Source organism: Carassius gibelio, chromosome B4 (genome assembly GCF_023724105.1).
Source record: "Carassius gibelio isolate Cgi1373 ecotype wild population from Czech Republic chromosome B4, carGib1.2-hapl.c, whole genome shotgun sequence".
Taxonomy (NCBI): Eukaryota; Metazoa; Chordata; class Actinopteri; order Cypriniformes; family Cyprinidae; genus Carassius; species Carassius gibelio.
Window position 1 is genome coordinate 13,818,660 of NC_068399.1, and position 21,101 is coordinate 13,839,760.

Sequence of the window (21,101 nt, forward strand, 5' to 3'; positions counted from 1 at the left end):
TCGTCTGATAGTGACATTGGTCTTGGCTTCTGAATGCCGCGCGTAACGCGCCCGCTCCCCGCCCAGCAGTGCGTTATCGCGCTCAGATAACTCCGTCTTAACCGTATCTCCGGGTGTGATGCGCAGGAGCCCAGTCCTAAATCTCATCCTCTGCAACCTTCTATCCCTGGAACTTACATAATTCGTAGGACGACCTCATGCTCGCACCTGACGCGCCGCAGGTCAGTGTTGGTCCAGGCTGCTGCTCGCCATCATGACCTGCTGTGGTCTGAAATGCGGGCTCATCACAGGGACCTTGCTGGGCGCCCTGATCGCCTTGCTGGGCGGGATCCTCATCCCTGTGGGCAACATGTTCATTAAAAACACCGTGCTCACGGTAAGCCGTCGTCTTTTTATATCAATATTCGTCGCACATGCATTTGCAGATCTCCCAGAAAGGCATACAGTACATGATGAAGTTGCTGTGGAGAAATATTCTGAATAATTTAGGAACAGTCAGTGTAGGGTACAACGTACTATCAATGATGTATGAGAGTAAATAAAATGGGGTTTATGGGTCAAGGGCATTTCTTAATAAATGTATTTTCACATGTATTTAATATGCAATGTATTGATTAGAATTTGCTCTTTAATTACCTGTATATATTTCGCTGAAGGGCTATTAAAGAGCATTTAATACATTTGACATCAACATACATTGAGTATTTTAGATAGTATTTTATATCTGATGTATTTAAACAGCAGCTTCTCGAATTACCTCATGGTGTCAAGGTCAATGACAGCTTGTTAAATTAGCTCTATTTCTGTATTTATGCAAAAAAAAAAAAAATAATAATTACAGTAGCATTATTGTAGACTTAGAGGTGTTTGCCTATACAGAAAATGACTGAAAATAACACCATATTGAGAAACATTTAGTGGTTTGTGTCAACTTGCCCCAGCCTACCCCATTTTGAATTGAACACAATGTAATATGAAAGTGCAAAGAGTATCTAACACCAAGTATGTTTGTGTCTCTATAGGAAACGGTGTTGGAAAACGGGACTTTAGCATTTGACACCTGGATGTCTGTAGACACGCCGATGTACAGGCAGTTTTGGCTTTTTGACGTGCAGAACCCGGATGACGTTTTAAGTCAAGGGGCCAAACCCGTGCTGGTGCAGAAAGGACCGTACACGTACAGGTAAGACTTGCTGTATAAATAGATTTTCAATCGACACTCATTTAAACCAATCATTGTTCTTTTAAAGGTAGAGAAAGTCGAAGCAAATCGAGCAAATTGACTCTTTGAGCTTTAAAAATGCACTCACAAATTCCCTATCCTCTTAAACTACCTGCAATAAAGCAGAAAGAATCCCAAAGCATCAGTTCTTTGATAAAGTATAGGCCATTTTTACCTATTTCTGAGACTTGTGCTTAGAAATAGACAATATCAATGTAAGCGCTTTCATTTTTCTTACAATTTGAAGGCAGTAAATGCTCATAATGGATTGTGGTCTAATACGCTCTCATGCTCTCTGTTGTCCTCTAGGACGCATTTTACCCCCAAAACAAATGTCACCTTCAATGATAACTACACTGTGACCTTTGTGCGGCCAGCGGGAGCCATCTTTGAGCCTAGCATGTCAGTAGGCACAGAGGAGGATGTATTCACATCGCTCAATCTAGCTGTAGCAGTATGTATTGATAAAATGTTGATATATGTTATTATCTGTTATTAACAGTCAGCACAGCACCTGTGTTAAAATGTAACCAACAATGCAGCAAAGTCATCAGCCTCATATCCATTTTCATAGATTATATTTATAATTACAGGTGATGTGCAGTCGGACAAAAGTGCTTTTGAAGTAATAAATGCAAATACATTTTTTTAGGCAGATGAATTTTTGGGGTCTATGGTTTTGCTTTGATCAGTGTGAACTTCGTTTCTTTCTTTTTCAGGGTGTTTACAGTTTACTAGATCATAGACTTGCAAACTTGCTCATCCAACGCTCCAGTTCCACACTCTTCCAGAGCAGGACTGTTAAGGAATTGTTGTGGGGCTACAAAGACCCAATGCTGGGCAGCAGGCTTGGAGTTTTTTATCCAGTAAGGCTTCGTGGCAATCACTTCTAAACATTTAAAGCTTCATGATTAATAAACTGTATCATATATTCTAATGCAATTAGACTATTTGTATTGTCAATGATCAAAATAATTTGTAACATATGCGAATATATTACTTAAGATTTATGTAAGAATAAAAAATAACTGAGAAAGTAAGAGTACTTAAGGGGATAATTCACCCAAGAATGAAATTTGCTGAATATTTATTCCCCCTCAGGCCTTCCGGATATGTAGCGGAGTTTGTATCTTCATCTGAAAAGATTTGGAGAAATGTAGCATCACTTGCTCACCAGTGGATCCTCTCCAGTGAATGGGTACCGTCAGGATACGCGTCCAAACAGCTGATAAAAACATCAATTAAGTCCATTAATTAATGTCTACTAAAATTAATCTTTTAGGGGTTTTGACTTTAAACTGTCGCTTCTGGCCAAAAAATGAGTTCATTATCCATAATAACGCTTCCTTCAGGGAAGAGACTCATCCCCTGTTGTCCTCTCAAAGTGAAATCCATGTTTAAAACTCTTTTGGACTGTTTTCACTTCACTTCATCTGAACATATTTCTCTCCTGATTCAGACAGAATGGCTTTTTTTACTGGAAGAAGCATTTTTATGGACAGAAGTTTGAAACATCTTGATGAATTTATTATATTTTACGTGTATTTCTTTAATCACACAACAATAAATAATGGAATGGAAATGTGTGGATTATTGGGATGTTTTTATCAGCTGTTCAGTCTCTTACTTCAATGGCACCCCTTCCATTGTTGAGAAAGAAATGTAATGCTAAATTTCTCCAAATCTGTTGTGATGAAGAAACAAACTCATCTACATCTTGGATGGCCCGAGGGTGAGTATATTTACAGCAACGTTTTTGTTCTGAGTGCATTCCTTTAAAGACACCATCAATGTTTTAAGAAAAGCTTGTTATAGATAAGCCTTGAAGTTAATCCACACAATTTCTCTTCTCTTCTGTCTGTAAATCAGAATTTAAAAAACGCTTATGTTTCCAGCTTTTACTGCCATTTGTTGTTATTTATGCTCTTAACATTCAGAGAAAATCTTTTTTTTTCTTCTTTTAGTACAATGACACCATCGATGGACCATACACTGTATTCACAGGCAAAGATGACATCAATAATGTAGCCACGATTGAACGCTGGGCAGGTGAAACGTAAGTATATGAATTCATGTAACAGAGAATATTTACATGGTCCTTTGGGTTGTAAATAGGTTTGGTAAATAGGTCTCTAAAATGACCCAGACCTTAAATGTAAATACTGTATATACAGATCCAACCGTCAGTCATTTTGTTTGTGATTTAAGTGAGCAATGAATCAATCACATGCTTTAACACAATTTTAGTAAAACTCAGACTAACAATCTTCATGTTGTACAGATCGCTGAGTTACTGGAATGACCCTTATTGCAACAAGATAAACGGGACAGGCAAGTTTACCTCTTACATATTACATTGATATGGAACTCATTGTGAAGTAATTACATTGTTGTTGACATATACTGAACAAAATTATAAATGCAACACTTGTTTTTGCCCCATTTTTCATGAGCTGAACAAAGATCTAAGACTTTTCCTATGTACACAAAAGGCCTTTTCCTCTCAAATATTGTTCACAAATCTGTCTAAATCTGTGTTAGTGAGCAATTCTTCTTTGCCGAGATAATCCATCCACCTCACAGGTGTGGCATATCAAGATGCTGATTAGACAGCACGATTATTGCACAGGTGTGCCTTAGGCTGGCCACAATAAAAGGCCACTCTACAATGTGCAGTTTTATCACACAGCACAATGCCACAGATGTCGCAAGTTTTGAGAGAGTGTGCAATTGGCATGCTGACAGCAGGAAAGTCCACCAGAGCTGTTGCATATGAATTGAATGTTTATTTCTCTACCATAAGCCATCTCCAAAGGCGTTTCAGAGAATTTGGCAGTTCATCTATCCGGCCTCACAAAATAATTTCTGCACAAACTGTCAGAAACGGTCTCAGGGAAAGTCATCTGCATGCTCGTCATCCTCATCGGGGTCTCGACCTGACTGCAGTTGAGTGGGCAAATGCTCACATTCGAGGCCGTCTGGCACATTGGAGAGGTGTTCTTTTCACGGATGAATCCCGGTTTTCACTGTACATGGCAGATGATAGACAGCGTGTATGGCTTCGTGTGGGTGAGCAGTTTGCTGATGTCAGTGTTGTGGATTGAGTGGCCCATGGTGGCGGTGGGGTTATGGTATGGGTAGGCATATGTTATGGACAACGAACACAGGTGTATTTTATTAATGGCATTTTGAATGCACAGAGATACCGTGATGAGATCCTGAAGCACATTGTTGTGCTATTCATCTACGACCATCACCTCATGTTGCAGCATGATAATGCACGGCCCCATGTTGCAAGGATCTGTACACAATTTCTGGTAGCTGAAAACATCCAAGGTCTTGCATGGCCAGCATCACTGGATATGTCACCCATTGAGCATGTTTGGGATGCTCTGGATCGGCGTATACGACAGCATGTTCCAGTTCCTGCCAATAACTGGCAACTTCACACATCCATTAAAGAGGAGTGGACCAACATTCAGCAGGCCACAATCAACAACCTGATCAACTTTTAGAACTGCACATTTTAGAGCCTTTTATTGTGGCCAGCCTAATGCACCCCTGTGCAATAATCGTGCTGTCTAATCAGCATCTTGATATGCCATACCTGTGAGGTGGATGGATTTTCTCGGCAAAGGAGAAGTGCTCAAGAACACAGATTTAGACAGATTTGTGAACAATATTTGAGAGAAATATTCACATCAGCAGCGAACCGTCCCAGAGTTCTCTTGAACCCTACCCCAGACCACCCTTTTTAAGAGGACTCGGGTACAGTTCGTGGGTGCGTACCGAGTTCGGAAAACGGCGTTCACATCATCCAAGCGAACTGAACTCTGACGTCAATCGAACCTGGGTGCGCACCAAAAGCACTAGTGTCAAAGCAACCTTAGATATACGAAATGAAGTTCAACAAATGTAATATTTCACACATTAATCACGTTTAATTTTGTATTCATATGTCAACAGATGGTTCCTCCTTCCACCCTTTCCTGAACAAGAAAGAACCCCTGTTCTTCTTTTCTTCCGATATCTGCAGGTATTTCGAGATTGTTCCCTGATTATCAGTAGAAAAGTCAATCATATACACTTACGTCATAATATAACCCAAAACATCTGCAAACATCTTTCTCAAAACTAACTTCACTTCTCTCTCAGAACTAACTTTTAACCAGGTGGTCTCAAGGTGATTATGAGTCTTAATTGCTTATGCTTATCTTTCTTTTCATTAAATGCCATTTGTTATGGCTTTCATCCATTTTATTTGAGATATACATTTCCAGATATTTTCTGAGGACACTGTACATGTTGAAATGCCACTCATCAGCAATGTTCTCATTATCTATTGATTAAAGTCTCATTTTCTCCATGAGTGTTCATGGACTTTTATCTCTCCGCATCTGATTAGATTTGGAATCCTGCTGTTATACAGATCTAGCACATCTAAGTGGAGGTTTTATACATCCAGTTTTGGTTTGACATTACCACCAGAGGTCAGGCCACTCTTTCTGAAGGGTCACAGATGTCAGAATAAACTTTAGTTCCAGCAGTTCCTTACTTTTATCACAATACATCATGTGTGACTGTAAAGGCATAGCTGCAGAAGATCAAAGCTAGACTAGTCTTTTTTATATATATAGTCACATGATAAGTGTTAAAAATTTATTACTGAGACCATGTCTTGAGGCTTTTGAAATAGTTTTTCCTAATGTTTTCACTCATGCATATACAATGGCTAAAAAAGTATTCAGACACTGAAAACATGCTTAAAAATGTATGAATGTTATTGCATTATATGCAAAATATCAAATGAAATGTAGCATTTAAAATTTTAAAGGATACTTTTTAAACAGAAAATATTTCACACACACACACACAAAAAAATATATATATATATATATATATACACACACACACACAAACACAATTTTATTCTATCAGTTTAGTACTATTAATATACATTGCCTATAATCATTTTAAGAAATTATTCTTTTGTTGAGCAAGGACAAATTAAACTGATCAAAAGTGACAGTAAAGACTTTTTAGAATGTTACATAAAAAAACCTGTTTCAAATTGGTGCTATTATGCTCCTCTATTTTTGTTTTTTAATTCATCAAAGAACCCTAAAATATATATTATATCAAAAGTTCCACAAAAAATATAAGCCCTGTTTTAAAAATGGATCATGTGACAGTGAAGACTGGAGTAATGGAAGCTGAAAAATTCATTTTTTGCCATCACAGGAATCAAATGAGATTTCAACTATATTAAAATAGAAAAAAAGTAAGGTTGAATTGTAATAATATTTCACAAGATTCCTGTTTTTGCTGTCTTTTTGATTAAATACAGGCAGCTTTGGTGAGAATAAGAAATTCCTTATATAAAAAATATATATATATAAATAACTATATATATATATATATATATATATATATATATATATATATAGTGTATTATATCAATTATAAAATAATTGATATACTGTTTAATACACTCCTTCCCCCTTTGAAACGCATACATTTGTGATAGATATCATACTTGTCCTCTAGGTCAGTATCTGCTGAGTATGAGGGAACTGTTGACCTGAAGGGAATCGATGTGTATCGGTACATGTTGCCTCCTGAAGCTCTGGCCTCTCCGGTGGATAACCCAGATAACCAGTGTTACTGTACAGACTCTGTAATCACCAGAAACTGCACAACAGCAGGACTTCTTGACCTCACCGCCTGTAGAGGTCAGTGCTTTGGGCCTCGTATGAAGTCAACTGAGACTGACGTACTGTAGAAACTAGTTTAATTTACTGAATGCTTTCTTTGAGTTTTTATATTCAATATTTTTCAACAGGAACCCCAGTGTTCCTCTCTCTACCCCACTTCCTCTATGGCAGCAATAATCTCCATCAAGGTGTGATCGGACTGAACCCAAACTTTGATGAGCACTCAATATTTCTGGATGTAGAACCGGTGAGGAACCCATTTCAAGTTTGCTTTTCTTAAAAGGAAGAAGCTTAAAGATAAAACAATGCATCTTGTGTCATTTGTAGATTACAGGTTTCACTCTGAGATTTGCAAAAAGACTTCAGGTCAACATGCTGTACGGCCCGTCGGATAGTATTGTGTATGTAAACAGGCATCACACATCGTCACTGATGCACTGCACTTTGCTAAGTTCATACATGCACAACATAATATCCTGTGTCTTTCTTCCACATAGAATTTTGAACAAAATCAAGGATTACACAGTTTTCCCTATTTTATGGGTAAATGAGGTAAGCATTTAATGAGGCATCTACAGTATTTCATTAAAGCAGTTAGGTCCAGCTAAAGGGTCCTACTAAAATGTGTAAGTCCACTTAAAGCATGCAGGTCCAAAGAAAGCATTTGGGTTGAATTAAAGGATATAGATAAAAAAATAAAAAATAAACTATTTTTAAACCATTTAGATCAAACTAAAGCATTTATGTACATCTAAAACATTTAGGGTCAAATACAGCATTCTGGTCCAAATAAAGTATTTATTAATGTCCAATTAAAGAAAATTGGTCAAAATAAAGCATTAGGGTCCAACTAGTTAATTAAGTCAGTAAAATCTTATTTATTTTATTTTTATACAGCATATATTAAATAGTACATACAAATTTGATATGTGTTTATGATTATATGATTATATGCTGTGGGTTTTGATTGTGATTCAGCTAAAGCATTTAGATAAAATAAGTACACTCTAGATCCATTAGCTCATTGGGACCAACAAGTCATTTCTGAAATCTTACGTCTGATATATCAGAAGAATTATTACATTCCATAAACAGCTAATCTTACACATGTAGGGATGCATGACAAATATCGCCAATATTTAATGCACATTTGGTCAGTAATGCCGGTTCTGTAATTAGCAGTAATTATCTACATGTGCGTGATTTTACATGGAGCATGGAGTTTTTCACTCACAAGCTGCGCAAAACCACGATCATATTTTGCGCATTTTTCGCGCAGCTTGTCAGTGAATAATGGCTCTAAGTAATAAATGCTGTCATACATGAAATCACGCATGTGTAGAGATTTACCGCTGATTACAGAACCGACATTACTGACCAGATGCGCTTTAAATATTGGACGATATTTATCGCGCATCCCTATATACATGTCTGACCCCTGGACCATCTGATTGTTTCATCAGAGCAGGATTAGGTGCCACCTGACTGTAAGATTTTGTCTTTTATTTGTGTTAGACGGCAGTTCTGGATGATGAGACGGCCGACATGTTCAAGAAAGAGCTGACTGCTCGGATCGACCTGTTGGAAGGGTTTCAGATCGGACTCATTGTGTTCGGCTTAGTCTTATTCGCCAGCTGTTTGATCGGATTGATTGCGGTGTGCACGAAACCGAGCAATAACAAACTTTCTTTGATTGTTAAATAAAAAGAGGGATGCTTGGTGCTTTTTGTGTTTGATTTTTTGATAGCGCACTTTGTGGGAATTGTATATTGTAATTGTCATTTGCGCTCAGAGTACCGCAATTCTATAAACTCTGCATTTTTGTGGAGCAAAATGATTTCTTTCTGTATTTCGCTTGATATTGTATCAAGTCATACTTTAAATAGTTATTAAGACAAAAATTCTGCCATTTTGTGGTCGTACTGTGGTTAATTTAAATATGAAATAGTTTTGTATGTCAGCACAATTTCAGTAAAACAAAGAACTGTGAAACTTGGCCTCATTGTGATTTGTGGTTTCTGGAATTGTTTTTTTCTGTACTCTTTGCGTAGTTCTTGTCGTCTACACATCTCAAATCACAAATCTAGTTTTGCCTTCTCATGTGTAAGAACAATAACCAGACTGATAAACAGAAACAGAAGAAATCCTGTAAATCCTTATGATTCACTTTCCATTCTCCAAATGGCTGCTGAATCAGAATGGGAGGTTTTGTAGAACGAGAGTCTTGGGGTTGAGCAGGGGTTTGTTTAATATGAAAGTAGGCCTGGGAGCTACCTCCCTTCTTCCTGCTTTATGAATTATAAAGCACAACTGGTCACCTCCGACTGCTGCTTTTCTGCTGTGGTTTGACCCATGGGTTTTAAACTGCTAAAGGCCAGAGCAAACAGCAGGTTTTTACTCTACTTTGGAATAAAGGTTTGACAAATGCCCTACTAAGTCGTACTGTATGTGTGTGTTTATTAATTAATTTTGCATGCTCGTTTTTACATTTACCTTTGCCACCATCATAATAAAAATAATCTTTACAAACAATTTAACGCTAACCTTAAAGGGATAGTTCACCCCAAAATTTTAATTCTGTCATTAATTACTCAACCTCATGTTGTTCCAAACCTGTGAGACCTTTCCTAATTTTCAGAACACAAATTTGGATATTTTTGATGAAATCCAAGAGCTTTCTGAACCTTTAATAGACAGCAATGCAACTGAAATGTGCCCAGGCCCAGAAACACAGTAAGGACATCGATAAAATAGTCCATGAGACATCAGTGGTTCAACTATAATTTTATGAAGCTACAAGAATAGTTTTTCTGTCCAAAGAAAACAAAAAAAGTAACGATTAAATCAACAGCTCTTCTCCTCCAAGTCACGTATTCCGTCATTATGGAGAGTACCAAGACACATGCGCATTGCTTTCCTTTGCACATAATCAAGGCTTAGTGCATGCGTGTTCTATGTCAGCAGCATCACGCGCATGCATTGTTTACGTGCTCTCAATAATGGCAGAAGATGTGATTTTTTAAAGAAAAAAAAATGTTAAATAAAGTCATATTTTTTTGTTTTATTTGCACACAAAAGTATTCTTGCAACTTCATGAAATTAGATTTGACCAACCTTATTTCATTTCAGTTAGGCTACTACTCTCTATGGAGGGCTACGACAGAACATGACGGTGATTAGCAAATCATTTACATTTTTGGGTGAACTATCCTTCAAATGTAACCTTTGGCAAATCTCATGCTGTACAGTGCCTAAATTTACTTTTAGCATCAAAAATTAAAGGCAAAAAAAAGAAGAAAATTAATGTAATGTTTTTTTGTTTGTTTTGGGATTGGCAACCCACGTTTTTTTATACAACTTTCTATTCTCGCGATAACTGTGAAATCACATGGAGCATGTATGCGCGAATTCATCAGTCAATTAATTAACAGAGAGCAGCTTTTATAACAGTTTGAAGCTGACCGTAAAACTGACACAAGCTCGTTTTGAAGACTGGATCTACAGTAAAAAGCTTCAGACGACACAAACCGTTTCTACTTCTCAGTAAGTTATCCAAACCGCACATGAAAATACATATAAAACAGAAGACGAGCGAGTTTGCGTCGTGTTAACGTGATAGACAACCACCGAGTACGGTTCCGTTAATACAGCACATATTAACTGAAAATTGAGTAAAACTGTCACTGTCGTAAATAACTGAACTGTGAACATAACCATAACTTATTCTGCTGCGTTGTGAATTATGCTTCAGTTATGTATCATGTAATGTTGCTATCTTCATATTTGACTCTTTGAGTTTAATCGGATTAATATAATTTAAGTACTACAGGTATTAATCAATTCTCAGATTGGCTTCCTTTGTAAAGAGTCTGTAACACATGGGATGGATTAAAGTTGTTTAATGCAGTTGTTCAGGCTTATATAATTAATAAATAGGAATACACAAATCAAGACATAATAAAATAAAATTATCATTAACATTCACAGGGAATACATATTTGCTATAGTAGCCTATTATATTAAAACATGTTACTCCAAATGCCCTTTTGGAGAGGGCAAAAATGTCACAGAAAAAAAAAGTGAACATGAAACATCTGCAAAATGCAGATTCAGTCAAAAACATCTGAAATTTAACTAAATTAAACTAAATTAAGTTCGGCATTTCAGAGAGAGAGAGAAAACTACAAATGTGAATTTAAATTATTCTAATAGGCATAGAGAAATCTGAAGTGTGACTGAATTTCTCATTTGTTTTTAGAGCTGCATGTTTCACTATTTACAGATACTCAAAATACAAAAAGAGATAAGTTACACAGACATCGAAGAATCCAAAATTGGAGGCTGTACAATGCTATACATCATCTAAAATGAGTGACAATCACATTACAGCTGTGCACACTGAGCAAACCACAAAACATTAACATGACATTCACAATATACATGATCACATGCCTTTTTGGGCCTATCCTTATGTGATTTAAACACTGCGGTATTTCTGAGGCTGGTGTAAGTCTACTTTACAAAATATCTACTTTAAAATGATTTCATAATGTAAGATCGGATGCAGCTATTTGAAACATGAATGTGCATGGCTTCCATTGTTATATGCTTTCAGCTGTCCATTTTGCGGCTTGATATTAAAAACAATGTCATTTTCTTATCCCAATATTTGAATGTATTGTTGTAATAATGTAACACACTAGTTTGCAGCACAGATTTGACTGTTTACTGCATTTTTGTTGTCATTTTCCAATAAGGCTTCTGAATCAGAAGCTCCAAACATTCACAGAAAACAGTTAACTTCTGTGTTGAAAAATCTTTGTAAAAGATGAAAACGTGCACATACAATCAACATTTTTATCCAATAATTCGCCTGTGAAAATTTACCCTCATGTCATTCTTTCTTTCAGGAATACAAAAGGAGATATTTTGCAGAATTATCATGCTGCTCTTTTCCATATACTGAAAACATGACTACTGCCTGTCAAACTTCTTAAAGGACAAAAATGTTTCATAAAAGTGGTCCATACGACATATGCATTATATTCAAGGGCAAACGTTTTTGGAAGGCCATGAGGGTGAGTAAATGATGACCAACAAGTAATATTTCTTAGGAAAAACATGTGTTTTGGATTTATGGTGTTTCCCAAAGCACAACACATGGCACAAACACAACTCTCTTTACAGTATTATGGGCTGAGAGAGCCACCTGTCTGGTACAGTTTGAAACGTCTCCAAACCCTCTCACTTCCCGTATGAACATCTGTGCTGCAGCTGGGATGATATACTTTGGTGGATGTGTTATGTTTTTATCTCCCAAGAAATATTCTCATGACCTGTTCAGTGACCATAAACAATTCATTTGCTAGAAAACAAGCTTTTGCAAGCTTGAGATGAGCTCTTAACCACAAATGATCATCTCAGTGTAGGAAGGCCATTGAGTGACTTTACAAGACCACTATTAATATTTAATGTAGCCTTGTAGTTTAATTATGGGTATTTGAGAGTTGTAGGTAGTAGAATAGACAAATTTGTTCCATTTTATGGAAATTTTCCAAAATGTAGTGCCCTAAAAATGGCATGTACTGAATTTTAATCTTGGATTGCTAGAATATACTTCTAATCACAGTGTTCTGCAGGGATATTAAAGGAAATGTAGAAGAAATCAATAGTTTAGAAGATGATTCAACTTTACATCTATAAATTAACAGAATACTCTCAAGATCCATACATAATAAGATTGAATCCGATATGAACTAGAAAACAAAACCTTTTCTGTGGGTTGAGGCTAAGGCTAATGCAAATGTAGTCCTAAAATTCGACAAACCTTTAGCAGATATGTAGATTTGCAATTTACAGTCTTTCTCTTTCAGTAAACAACCCAAAATATTGATGAGTAGACTTGTTTTGGGTTTTTTTTTTGTTGTTTTTTTGTCTGTTGAAATGCGCTCTATAATGATACTGTCCCTTTTGGTAATACTTCACTAGCATTAGCAAGCAGAAATAAATGTTCATGGCTGTAATGTAAACTAAAGGCTGTTTAAAAGGGACGAGTCCCTCCATATGTCCCGTCCCATATGCCTGTTTCGATAAGAAATGCATCAACACAGGAAAAAAAAAACCTGTTTATCAAGCTATTTCATTGGGTCTTGAAGGAAGTGGTATTACTTTATGGTTTGTTCTGAATTGCCACATTCACATAAATTGCTAACAATACTACCGGATATGATATATAGCATTTTGTATTCTGCTGCTTGAAACAGGATGGCTGTGTGTGAGGATGCGGATGTCTCCGAGTCCTCTGCTCTGGGTGTTCGTGTATATAAGACTGCTGTACAGGAAGCACCTGAGATGCTTTGATCTTGAAGAACCACAATTGAGGTTCATAACAGAGGAATCTTCTCCAGCATTCTCCTCCTTTATTTTACACTCGAGTTTTCTCCTTGTGCATGTCTTTTTTTTTCTTTTCGTCTTCTCTCCACCCATTTCCTTTGTTCATGTTTCGACTCTATTCCTCTTGTAAGTGGTTTCGGCGGTTCCTGCTCTTCCTGTGGTCCAGCAAGGGCTTGAGTTTGCCCAGATCACCTCTCATGGGGCTCTGTATGTTCTGCAGACTCTGCATCTGTTTGCGTTCCTTGCAGTATTGGTGCATGGCCAGCGTCTCAGCAGGGCTGAAGGCTGACACCAGGGCTTTAGGGTGCAGTGAGGCCGCCCAGCCCCAGGGAGAGTGTTTATTGCTCAGAGCGCTGACCAGAGCTTCGCTCAGAATCTGGAGACGGATTTTAGCAAGTGTGCGCTTGAAGCCATTCTCTGTGGCCAGGCAGTAATACACACCCTGATCCGAGGAATGCACTGCACGGATGAGCAAGCCGTGATTGGTGGACAACACACGATCGCTCAGCTTCACCTGCATGCAGAGAAAAGAATGACCTGTCAATATGTGGAACTTATAAAAGATTATTGAATATAAAAATATATTAAAAAAAAAGCTTTCAAAATAGGGTTTATATAAAATATGTTTGTTTTGGTGATCAAAATACTATTTTAGAACAAATTTTTCAATATTCTCCCACTGTCTGAGAGATTGTTTCTGATCACCGCCAGAGATGCACAGGCATGTGAAGACAGTGCTCATAGAGACGGGGTATCCGCGGGGTCTTGAAAAGTATTAAAAGGTGATAAATCAATTTTGGGAAAATTAAGACCCTTAAAAATTATTAAAAAGTCTTATCACGGCTTTATAAAGTCTTAAACTGTTGGACCGCTAATTAAGAAAAAATACTTTCAAAATTTGAGTCCCAAAAACATCGTAAAAGTGTGTGAATTTAGTCATTTTTATAAAAAAAACGAACAGGTACTAGGGCTGGGACAATGCGTCGAGGTCATCGATGAGGTCGACGCAAAATATTCGCATCGATTAAGCAACCTGTTTTTATTTCTCTAAAAAACGTTTACGTTTACCTTATGTGCGCTGAATATACGCGATGGCTGGATCAACATTCTGTCCAACGTTATATAACCAATCCAGGGGTTTTTCTGCATTGATCTTTTTTTCTGGCGGCTGTCAAAACCTTATTTGCGCCTGACAGGGCACGTACGAGAGAGCCCCGGCTGTGTGCGTGCACTCACAGTCTTCAAACAACACGAGCGCTTCTTGATCTCTCTCTCCTTTGTGCATATTAATCAAAATCATTAAACACGATAGAAAAAGGGCGAAACACCAACGTTTCACGCGCGCTCGCGCACTCACAGTCTTCAAACTACACGAGCGCTGTCTTGCTCTCTCTCTCTCTCTCTCTCTCTCTCTCTCTCTCTCCCTCCAAAATCATTAGAAACGATAGAAAAAGGGCGGATGAACACCAACGTTTCACGTGGAGCATTCTGAGATTTTTTTTCTCTCCATGACAGGCTGCCTGCTCCCAGTGTTAATTTTTTTTTTTTTTTTTTGGAAAAGCACTCTCTGGATTAGCTTAAAGCCCTCAAGTTTACATTGGTTACTGTATTCTTTAAATTGCTCTAAACAAGTATTTTGGGTGACCTTTTTTATGAATGCTAGACATCAAGTTGTTGTTACTTTCATCTGAAAGAAGAACTTTTTTTTCAGTAAGCTAGGCCCTATGTGTTCAGTAAGCTTGTTTCAGTAAGCTATGTGTTTTCAAGGCTTCAAGGTTTTATTGAATGCTATCTCTAAACAATTGCAAAGTAATGCATTCTTAGTCAGTCTTTTATTTTGTAATTTTAAGAGCAATAAACATATATTGCAATGTTAAGGAATTCATGTTTTTTCATTCAGATATGTAAATCAACATGTATAAATTGTTAGTAGTCAATTAATGGGGAGATAATCGAAATCGAATCGGTCTGAAAAATTAATCGTTAGATTAATCGATGCATCGAAAAAATAATCGCTAGATTAATCGTTTAAAAAAATTATCGTTTATCCCAGCCCTAACAGGTAAATAAACTAGGCTATTGTGGGTGTGTTTGTAAATTGCCTCTGAGATCACCAGAGCAGGCAGGCGGGCGGAAGTTCAAAACCACAAAGTACGCTCTGGCGTTCCCAGTGCGTATTACAACGCACCGAGCTGATGGGAACAAAATCAGAAGAACTGAGGCACATGTCAGCATGATTGTTGTTGAGGGTGGAGAAAAGTTTTTTTTTTTTTTTTTATATATAAACTTTGCTTTGATTTACTATCCCAGCCTATTTGATTTTTTTGTATCAGAGTGGTCTATAGTCTTTATCACAAACTAAAACTGTTAAGTTAAAAGTATCACTAATATAAATGGTTACAGCTTGAAGTGGCGGTGAGGTATTAAAAATATTGAGAAGGTCTTGGAAAAAGTCTTGAAAAGGTATTAAAATTAACTTCAAGATTTCTGCATATACCCTGAGAAATATTTTTGCTGCTTTATACACACACTTGTACAGTATCTATCAAAATGCCTTTCTTTGCAAGTATCCTCGTAAATACAGTAATTTAGCTCTTAAGTGAAAAAAAAAAAATCCATGAACAAAACACATTTAACAGTATATTGGATCTGGGCAGCTCTTAAAGTGACAGCAGTCTTATATTCCTGCTGGCTGGCATTCATGTTAATTAACAATAGTTAATTAAACAACAATAATTCTCTAAATAGATATAATCTCTCACTGATCTTGACTTGATCACATTTGTAAATGTAATCAGAAGAAATGTATATTTCATTTACACAGTGAAGAATATGCATTGTTTTCAAAATTTGATTATACAATGTACATGTAGCATTCCTTATTTATTTGTTCTACTGTAGTAATAATTTTTTTGTCCTATTGCTTTCAATTTTTTTCTTATTTTAATTTAATCGCTGACTGTTGATTTGTCTTTGGCGAGCTTGTGTTTTTTTTTTAATATAGGTTAGTTAATTTTTTTGTGATGTTGACACTTGATGACAAAAATTATGAAATTTCTAAGTATCAAACATTTTGATATCATTAAGACTTAAAGCTGAGATAACTGTATTGTGATATATCATTACTGTGAAATTTTTATGATTTAGATTTTATGATTTAAATTTACATTTATGAAATTAGCAGATGCTTTTATCCAAATCAACTTACAGTGCATTCAGGCTATACATTTCTTTTACCCGTGTGTAAAACTATTTTAGTCATATCGCTCACCTCTAATACTACTATTATATATTTTTAAATAATTTAGACCAATGAATTTATTATTTTATAATTGTTTATAAATGTAGTAATTATATTTGCATAAACGTTTATAACATCTAAGACTGGGAGATCATGTTTATGTAATATTAGCTCTTCTGTTATCGATTGCATATTGTCTTCTGTTGTATTTAATTTTTTTATTATTGTTAGCCAGACCTTAAAAGAAGTTTTGAGCATCCCTGTGCATCTATTTTATCCTTATTTTTCACCATTGGCAGTTTAAGAGGAGTCGGTCTGTTTGATGATTACAAACATGATATTTCATTGAAATGAAACAATCAATAGCCTTGAGCAATGTACTGTGCATTGGCTGTTGAGGATGAGGGTTTAATGTTATCTCATTTTGGACAGGGTTGTCAGACCTCTTTCCTGCGATCGTTGTCTCTCTGAATGAGCCATTTAACTGAGGCCTGTGGAGATTTGGGCTGACACTCCAGGAAGGTGGTGTTGTTTTTGACTCCATACTGCGTCATCTCCACTGCATTCCTGTAGGCTGAAACAAGACTTGAAGCGTTAGCCACAGCTCTCGAACACTTACCGCATGCTAATTGTAATTGTACTGCCATAATTCATCTGACACGCTAACATCTGCGGATGAGGGTCACGATGGGGTTCCAGTTCACTGCAGTCAAATATACTCTGAGTAGTGGGCCACATTAGTATGTAATTTGATAAGTGACCTTGTACACTGGCCAATGATGACATGCATTCAACATCTGTTTTGACATTGCTACTATTGTTTAGTGCATCCAGCTGGGATAACGCTTCCTCTCATCGTTAAGATTGCTATTTAATAATTCTGATGCATCTGAAGTGTTGAACTGAGTCATCTGGATCGCTGACAGTATCTGTGCCAATTGTATTCAAATTAACAGGTGTTCTGGTCCCATGACAGATTCTTTCACGAGGAGAGAGAATCAGACAAACATGAGAGAAGGAAGGAAACAAGTGGTGGAAGAGGAGAAAGAAAGGTGTGAGGCTGCATGTCAATTAGCATTAAAGTTAGAAAGAGAAATGTGTGAATCTTCATGTCAATTAGCATTAAAGTTAAGCATCACAAGTATGAATTCATATGGAAAATTGTATGTGCATGAAAATAGAATGCAAGTGTTGAATAACTGTCAATATATCATAAAATGAGGTTGATGAATAAGCTTTTTAGCAGTAGCATTGGCTGCGTTCACGTTCGAATTAGCATAATTACAAGATGACAACTTTATGATTCTGCTCTGAGCAGTTCAAAATGATTCGTTTCTATGACAACGTCCATAACGCCAAAATGGTACATTTGGGGCTGTGTTGTTGATGAGTAAAATACTTAGTCACTAGACTGATTCAGCTCTAGATGGTCTTGCAAATGATTATTCGTGTCCCAACCAGAAGTGACTTAGTTCCTAGCAACACACAATTCGTCCTTACAATTAGAAAGCAAAAATGCAGTACAATGTGGCAAAGCCAGTCATTTCATTAGAAACCCATGTGATCAGGAATTCCACGTTATCTTCTGAACAGAAATTAAGATATCTTTGATGAAATCTGACAGCTTTCTGACCCTTCAAACAGCAACGCAACTGACAATATTCAAGCCCCAGAAAGTTAATAAAGACATCATTAAAATAGTCCATCTGTGGTTCAACCTTAATTTTATGAAGAATAATTTTTGTGTGCAGTGAAAACAAAAATAACATTATTAAATTAATTTCTCCTCTTTCAGGTTTGGAACAAAATGCGAGTGAGGAAATGACAGAATTTTCATTTTTAGGTGAACAATCCCTTTAAATTTTCACGAGATTTCAACTTGCAATTATGCAATTAACCAAATGAAGCTGCAGTTATAAGAAAAAAAGCAGCAATTGTCAGAAATAGATGCAGTTTAATAGTTGTTTATGAGAAAATGTTGCAAGAAACAAAGGTACAATTGTGAGATATAACGTCTCATTATGATATATAAAGTCGCAATGACTTTGTATCAAAGAAAAGGAAATGGTTTTTCCAGCATGCCAGTAACAAAACTGCTTATTGAAAACTTAAATCCTTGTCTCTGCACATAACTTTAGGACTTTATTTGCCTAGTTGACATGCAGGTAGTCATTACCTTTCAGATTGAACCCTCTGCACTGAGTTAGTGGATTCCCATGCATAATATCCTGCCTTCTGCTTCTCCTGGAAAAACATTTACATAGGATTAATCCAACAGATTTTCATATATGCATTCTTTCCTTTCACTTTTGCATTCTCTCACTGCCTGAATGTTTGCCCAATATTATTTTTATAATGCACATTCCTTGTCATGAAATTCAAATTTGAGCTTTTTTCCCATAATTAACTCGATTCAGCTGTTACAAGTGCAGTGAAATGAAATGTCTGTTTTTCCACTTCAATACTCCGGAATGGATGCTTTGATGGCTGTGCCTTCCATCAATATTTTCCGTACTCCATACATCTGGCATCAAGTAAAACTGTTTGGCTAAGGTGTCAGATTAACATGTCCCGTTCTGAAACAAGCCACAGTGTAAATACTTTTGAATATGGAATATGTGGACTGTTCTGTTAGAGAGACAAGCCGTATGTGTGCAGAGTTCCAGAGACTGGATGGTTTCTGAAGTGTTGCCACACAGTTGCCAAGGTGTTCGGAGTGATTTTTACTGCATTGCTATGTACAGTTGCTTATTGGCCCAAGTCAGAAATGCCCACCCGCTTCAAGTCTCTGTTATTGTAGTCCCTCGATATTTAAATCTGTTTCATCGTCTGCCAGGAAAATCTTAGGCCAGAACTCTTTAAAATGTAATTGTGACAAAATGAATTTTAATATGTAGGTTTAGGGGTTTGCACAAATTCCACAAATAATCTTTCAACCCAGACTGTGTCTCTCTGCTTTATGACTAAATGAAACCAAAGCTGCGTTTCATAATTTATTTCTGTCCCACTGCTGCTGCAGTTTATGCCACCCTGTGTGTGTGTGTGTATGTGTGTGTGTGTGTACCTCTTGCCAGTAGGGTAGAATCGAGAACAGCTGAGCCCATCCCAGGCACAGTAAGGGTCCCGCGCTAAACAGCAGTCTGCACAAGCAGAGCCGTATGCCATGCAGCGGTGCAAAGACACCTGGGAGACTCCGTGTTCAGAGCTAACATACAGCTGTTGCTGTAACACATACAAGCCCGATATCTTAAAAGCTGTTCCTTTAACCCACAGGACTGGTGACGAGATAATTAACCAGAATTAAAGCAACAACATTTCCCCCACCACCCACACTTACTATATGTAGCACTTAATCTCACAAATGGAGCTATAGATGAAAGCGCTACGAAATGTAGTTACCTTTTTAGATGAGATTCTTAGGTTGGTGATAGGAGATTGCTTCTGAAAATCAAAAACGAAATCGGGTGAATGGTTAATTTTTAGTGTTTTTTTTATTATTTGTGTATAAAGCCCTCAAGTCAGTCCTTACACCCCCTTCTAGAACATTTGAGATCCAGTGATCTTTGTTCACTCATTGTGCCTAGATCTAGATTTAAAAAAAAAAACAAGGTGATCGCACATTCACAACTGCAGGTCTAAAACTCTGGAACAGGTTACCGCTTCATATTAGATCAGCCCCCTCTATTTCTGCTTTTTAAGTCTGCTCTGAAGACGTCTTTATTCTCTCGCTTTCAATACCCCTTGATCATTGGTTCAATAAAGCAATAAGCCCCAAGAAGCTGTGGTCTATAATGGATTTAAAACATCTAAGGGGTGTTGTTAGGCACGACGCGAAGTGGAACAAGTAATGTGTTGGATATTGAATTCAATTTTTTGTGTTGAAAAAAGTCAAGGTGGTGTAACTAAGAATTTTATGTAATTCTATACAAATATTTTCAACAATCTAGAGTCAGTGTGGTACAATCATGGAATATCTGTTGGTAGCTGGTTTCATTTCATTTTCATGATTTTTATTGAAATACTCAATTCTATTTCATAATTCCTTTTTTTGTGGCAGTGCATCAAGCTTGTCACATGACCCTTCTCAGTCACAATATATTCATAAGCTTGTTAACTAGATTGTGAAATATGTGGTACTCATATTTGCACGTAAGTGTGAGAAAAATAAGTAAATATAATTTGTGCTTTAAACACCTTATTATGATCATGTTAGTTGAACATCTATAGATGCCATAATGTTTGTTTGTATTGCAACTGCAAAAATTGCAATGTCAAATGGTATAACCCCAAGGAAATTTCATGGTATTCATGACTCAAAAATGTATAATGTTTTTAAAAGGAATAACAAAAGTGTTAACTTTTGGATGGAAAATGTGTTTACTTTTCACTTGATGGTTACACCATTTGACAATTTTACAAATATAACATTTCTGAAAGCTGGACATACGTTCTAAAATACATTTGTAAAAAGATTGAGCTTTTCATTATAATGGACATCCTTAGGCTATTTGCCATTTGAATCAATCAAACG

At 36.7% G+C, this 21,101-nt stretch overlaps 2 protein-coding genes across 2 annotated transcripts in view; one reads left to right on the top strand and one right to left on the bottom strand.

The window, feature by feature from the left end:
* Window positions 1-8,928, top strand: LOC127956719 (platelet glycoprotein 4-like). Its single transcript, XM_052554887.1, has 12 exons — window positions 1-376; window positions 1,023-1,183; window positions 1,532-1,676; window positions 1,942-2,088; window positions 3,187-3,278; window positions 3,504-3,553; window positions 5,189-5,258; window positions 6,770-6,954; window positions 7,065-7,183; window positions 7,264-7,337; window positions 7,434-7,488; window positions 8,452-8,928. Exons 1-12 carry the CDS (start codon window positions 254-256, stop codon window positions 8,638-8,640), a joined length of 1,410 nt encoding a protein of 469 aa, XP_052410847.1. The 5' UTR covers window positions 1-253; the 3' UTR covers window positions 8,641-8,928.
* Window positions 8,929-10,819: 1,891 nt separating this feature from the next.
* LOC127956794 (semaphorin-3C-like) overlaps window positions 10,820-21,101 on the bottom strand; it is a 53,827-nt gene continuing 43,545 nt past the window's right edge. The window contains exons 14-18 of the mRNA XM_052554993.1: window positions 19,970-20,011; window positions 19,635-19,792; window positions 18,747-18,814; window positions 17,014-17,144; window positions 10,820-13,843 (exon numbers count right to left, since the gene is read on the bottom strand). Coding sequence (XP_052410953.1) covers window positions 13,445-13,843; window positions 17,014-17,144; window positions 18,747-18,814; window positions 19,635-19,792; window positions 19,970-20,011 — 798 coding nt within the window. The 3' untranslated portion in view covers window positions 10,820-13,444. The remainder of the gene's footprint in view (window positions 13,844-17,013; window positions 17,145-18,746; window positions 18,815-19,634; window positions 19,793-19,969; window positions 20,012-21,101) is intronic.

What these genes read in the sequence shown, in the direction of transcription:
- LOC127956719 (XM_052554887.1), top strand. Translation starts at nt 254, where the DNA reads ATGACCTGCTGTGGTCTGAAATGCGGGCTCATCACAGGGACCTTGCTG. An exon ending in CAACAAGATAAACGGGACAG is followed by an intron (nt 3,554 to 5,188) that starts GCAAGTTTACCT and finishes ATATGTCAACAG; the next exon opens with ATGGTTCCTCCTTCCACCCT. An exon ending in CTATTTTATGGGTAAATGAG is followed by an intron (nt 7,489 to 8,451) that starts GTAAGCATTTAA and finishes TATTTGTGTTAG; the next exon opens with ACGGCAGTTCTGGATGATGA.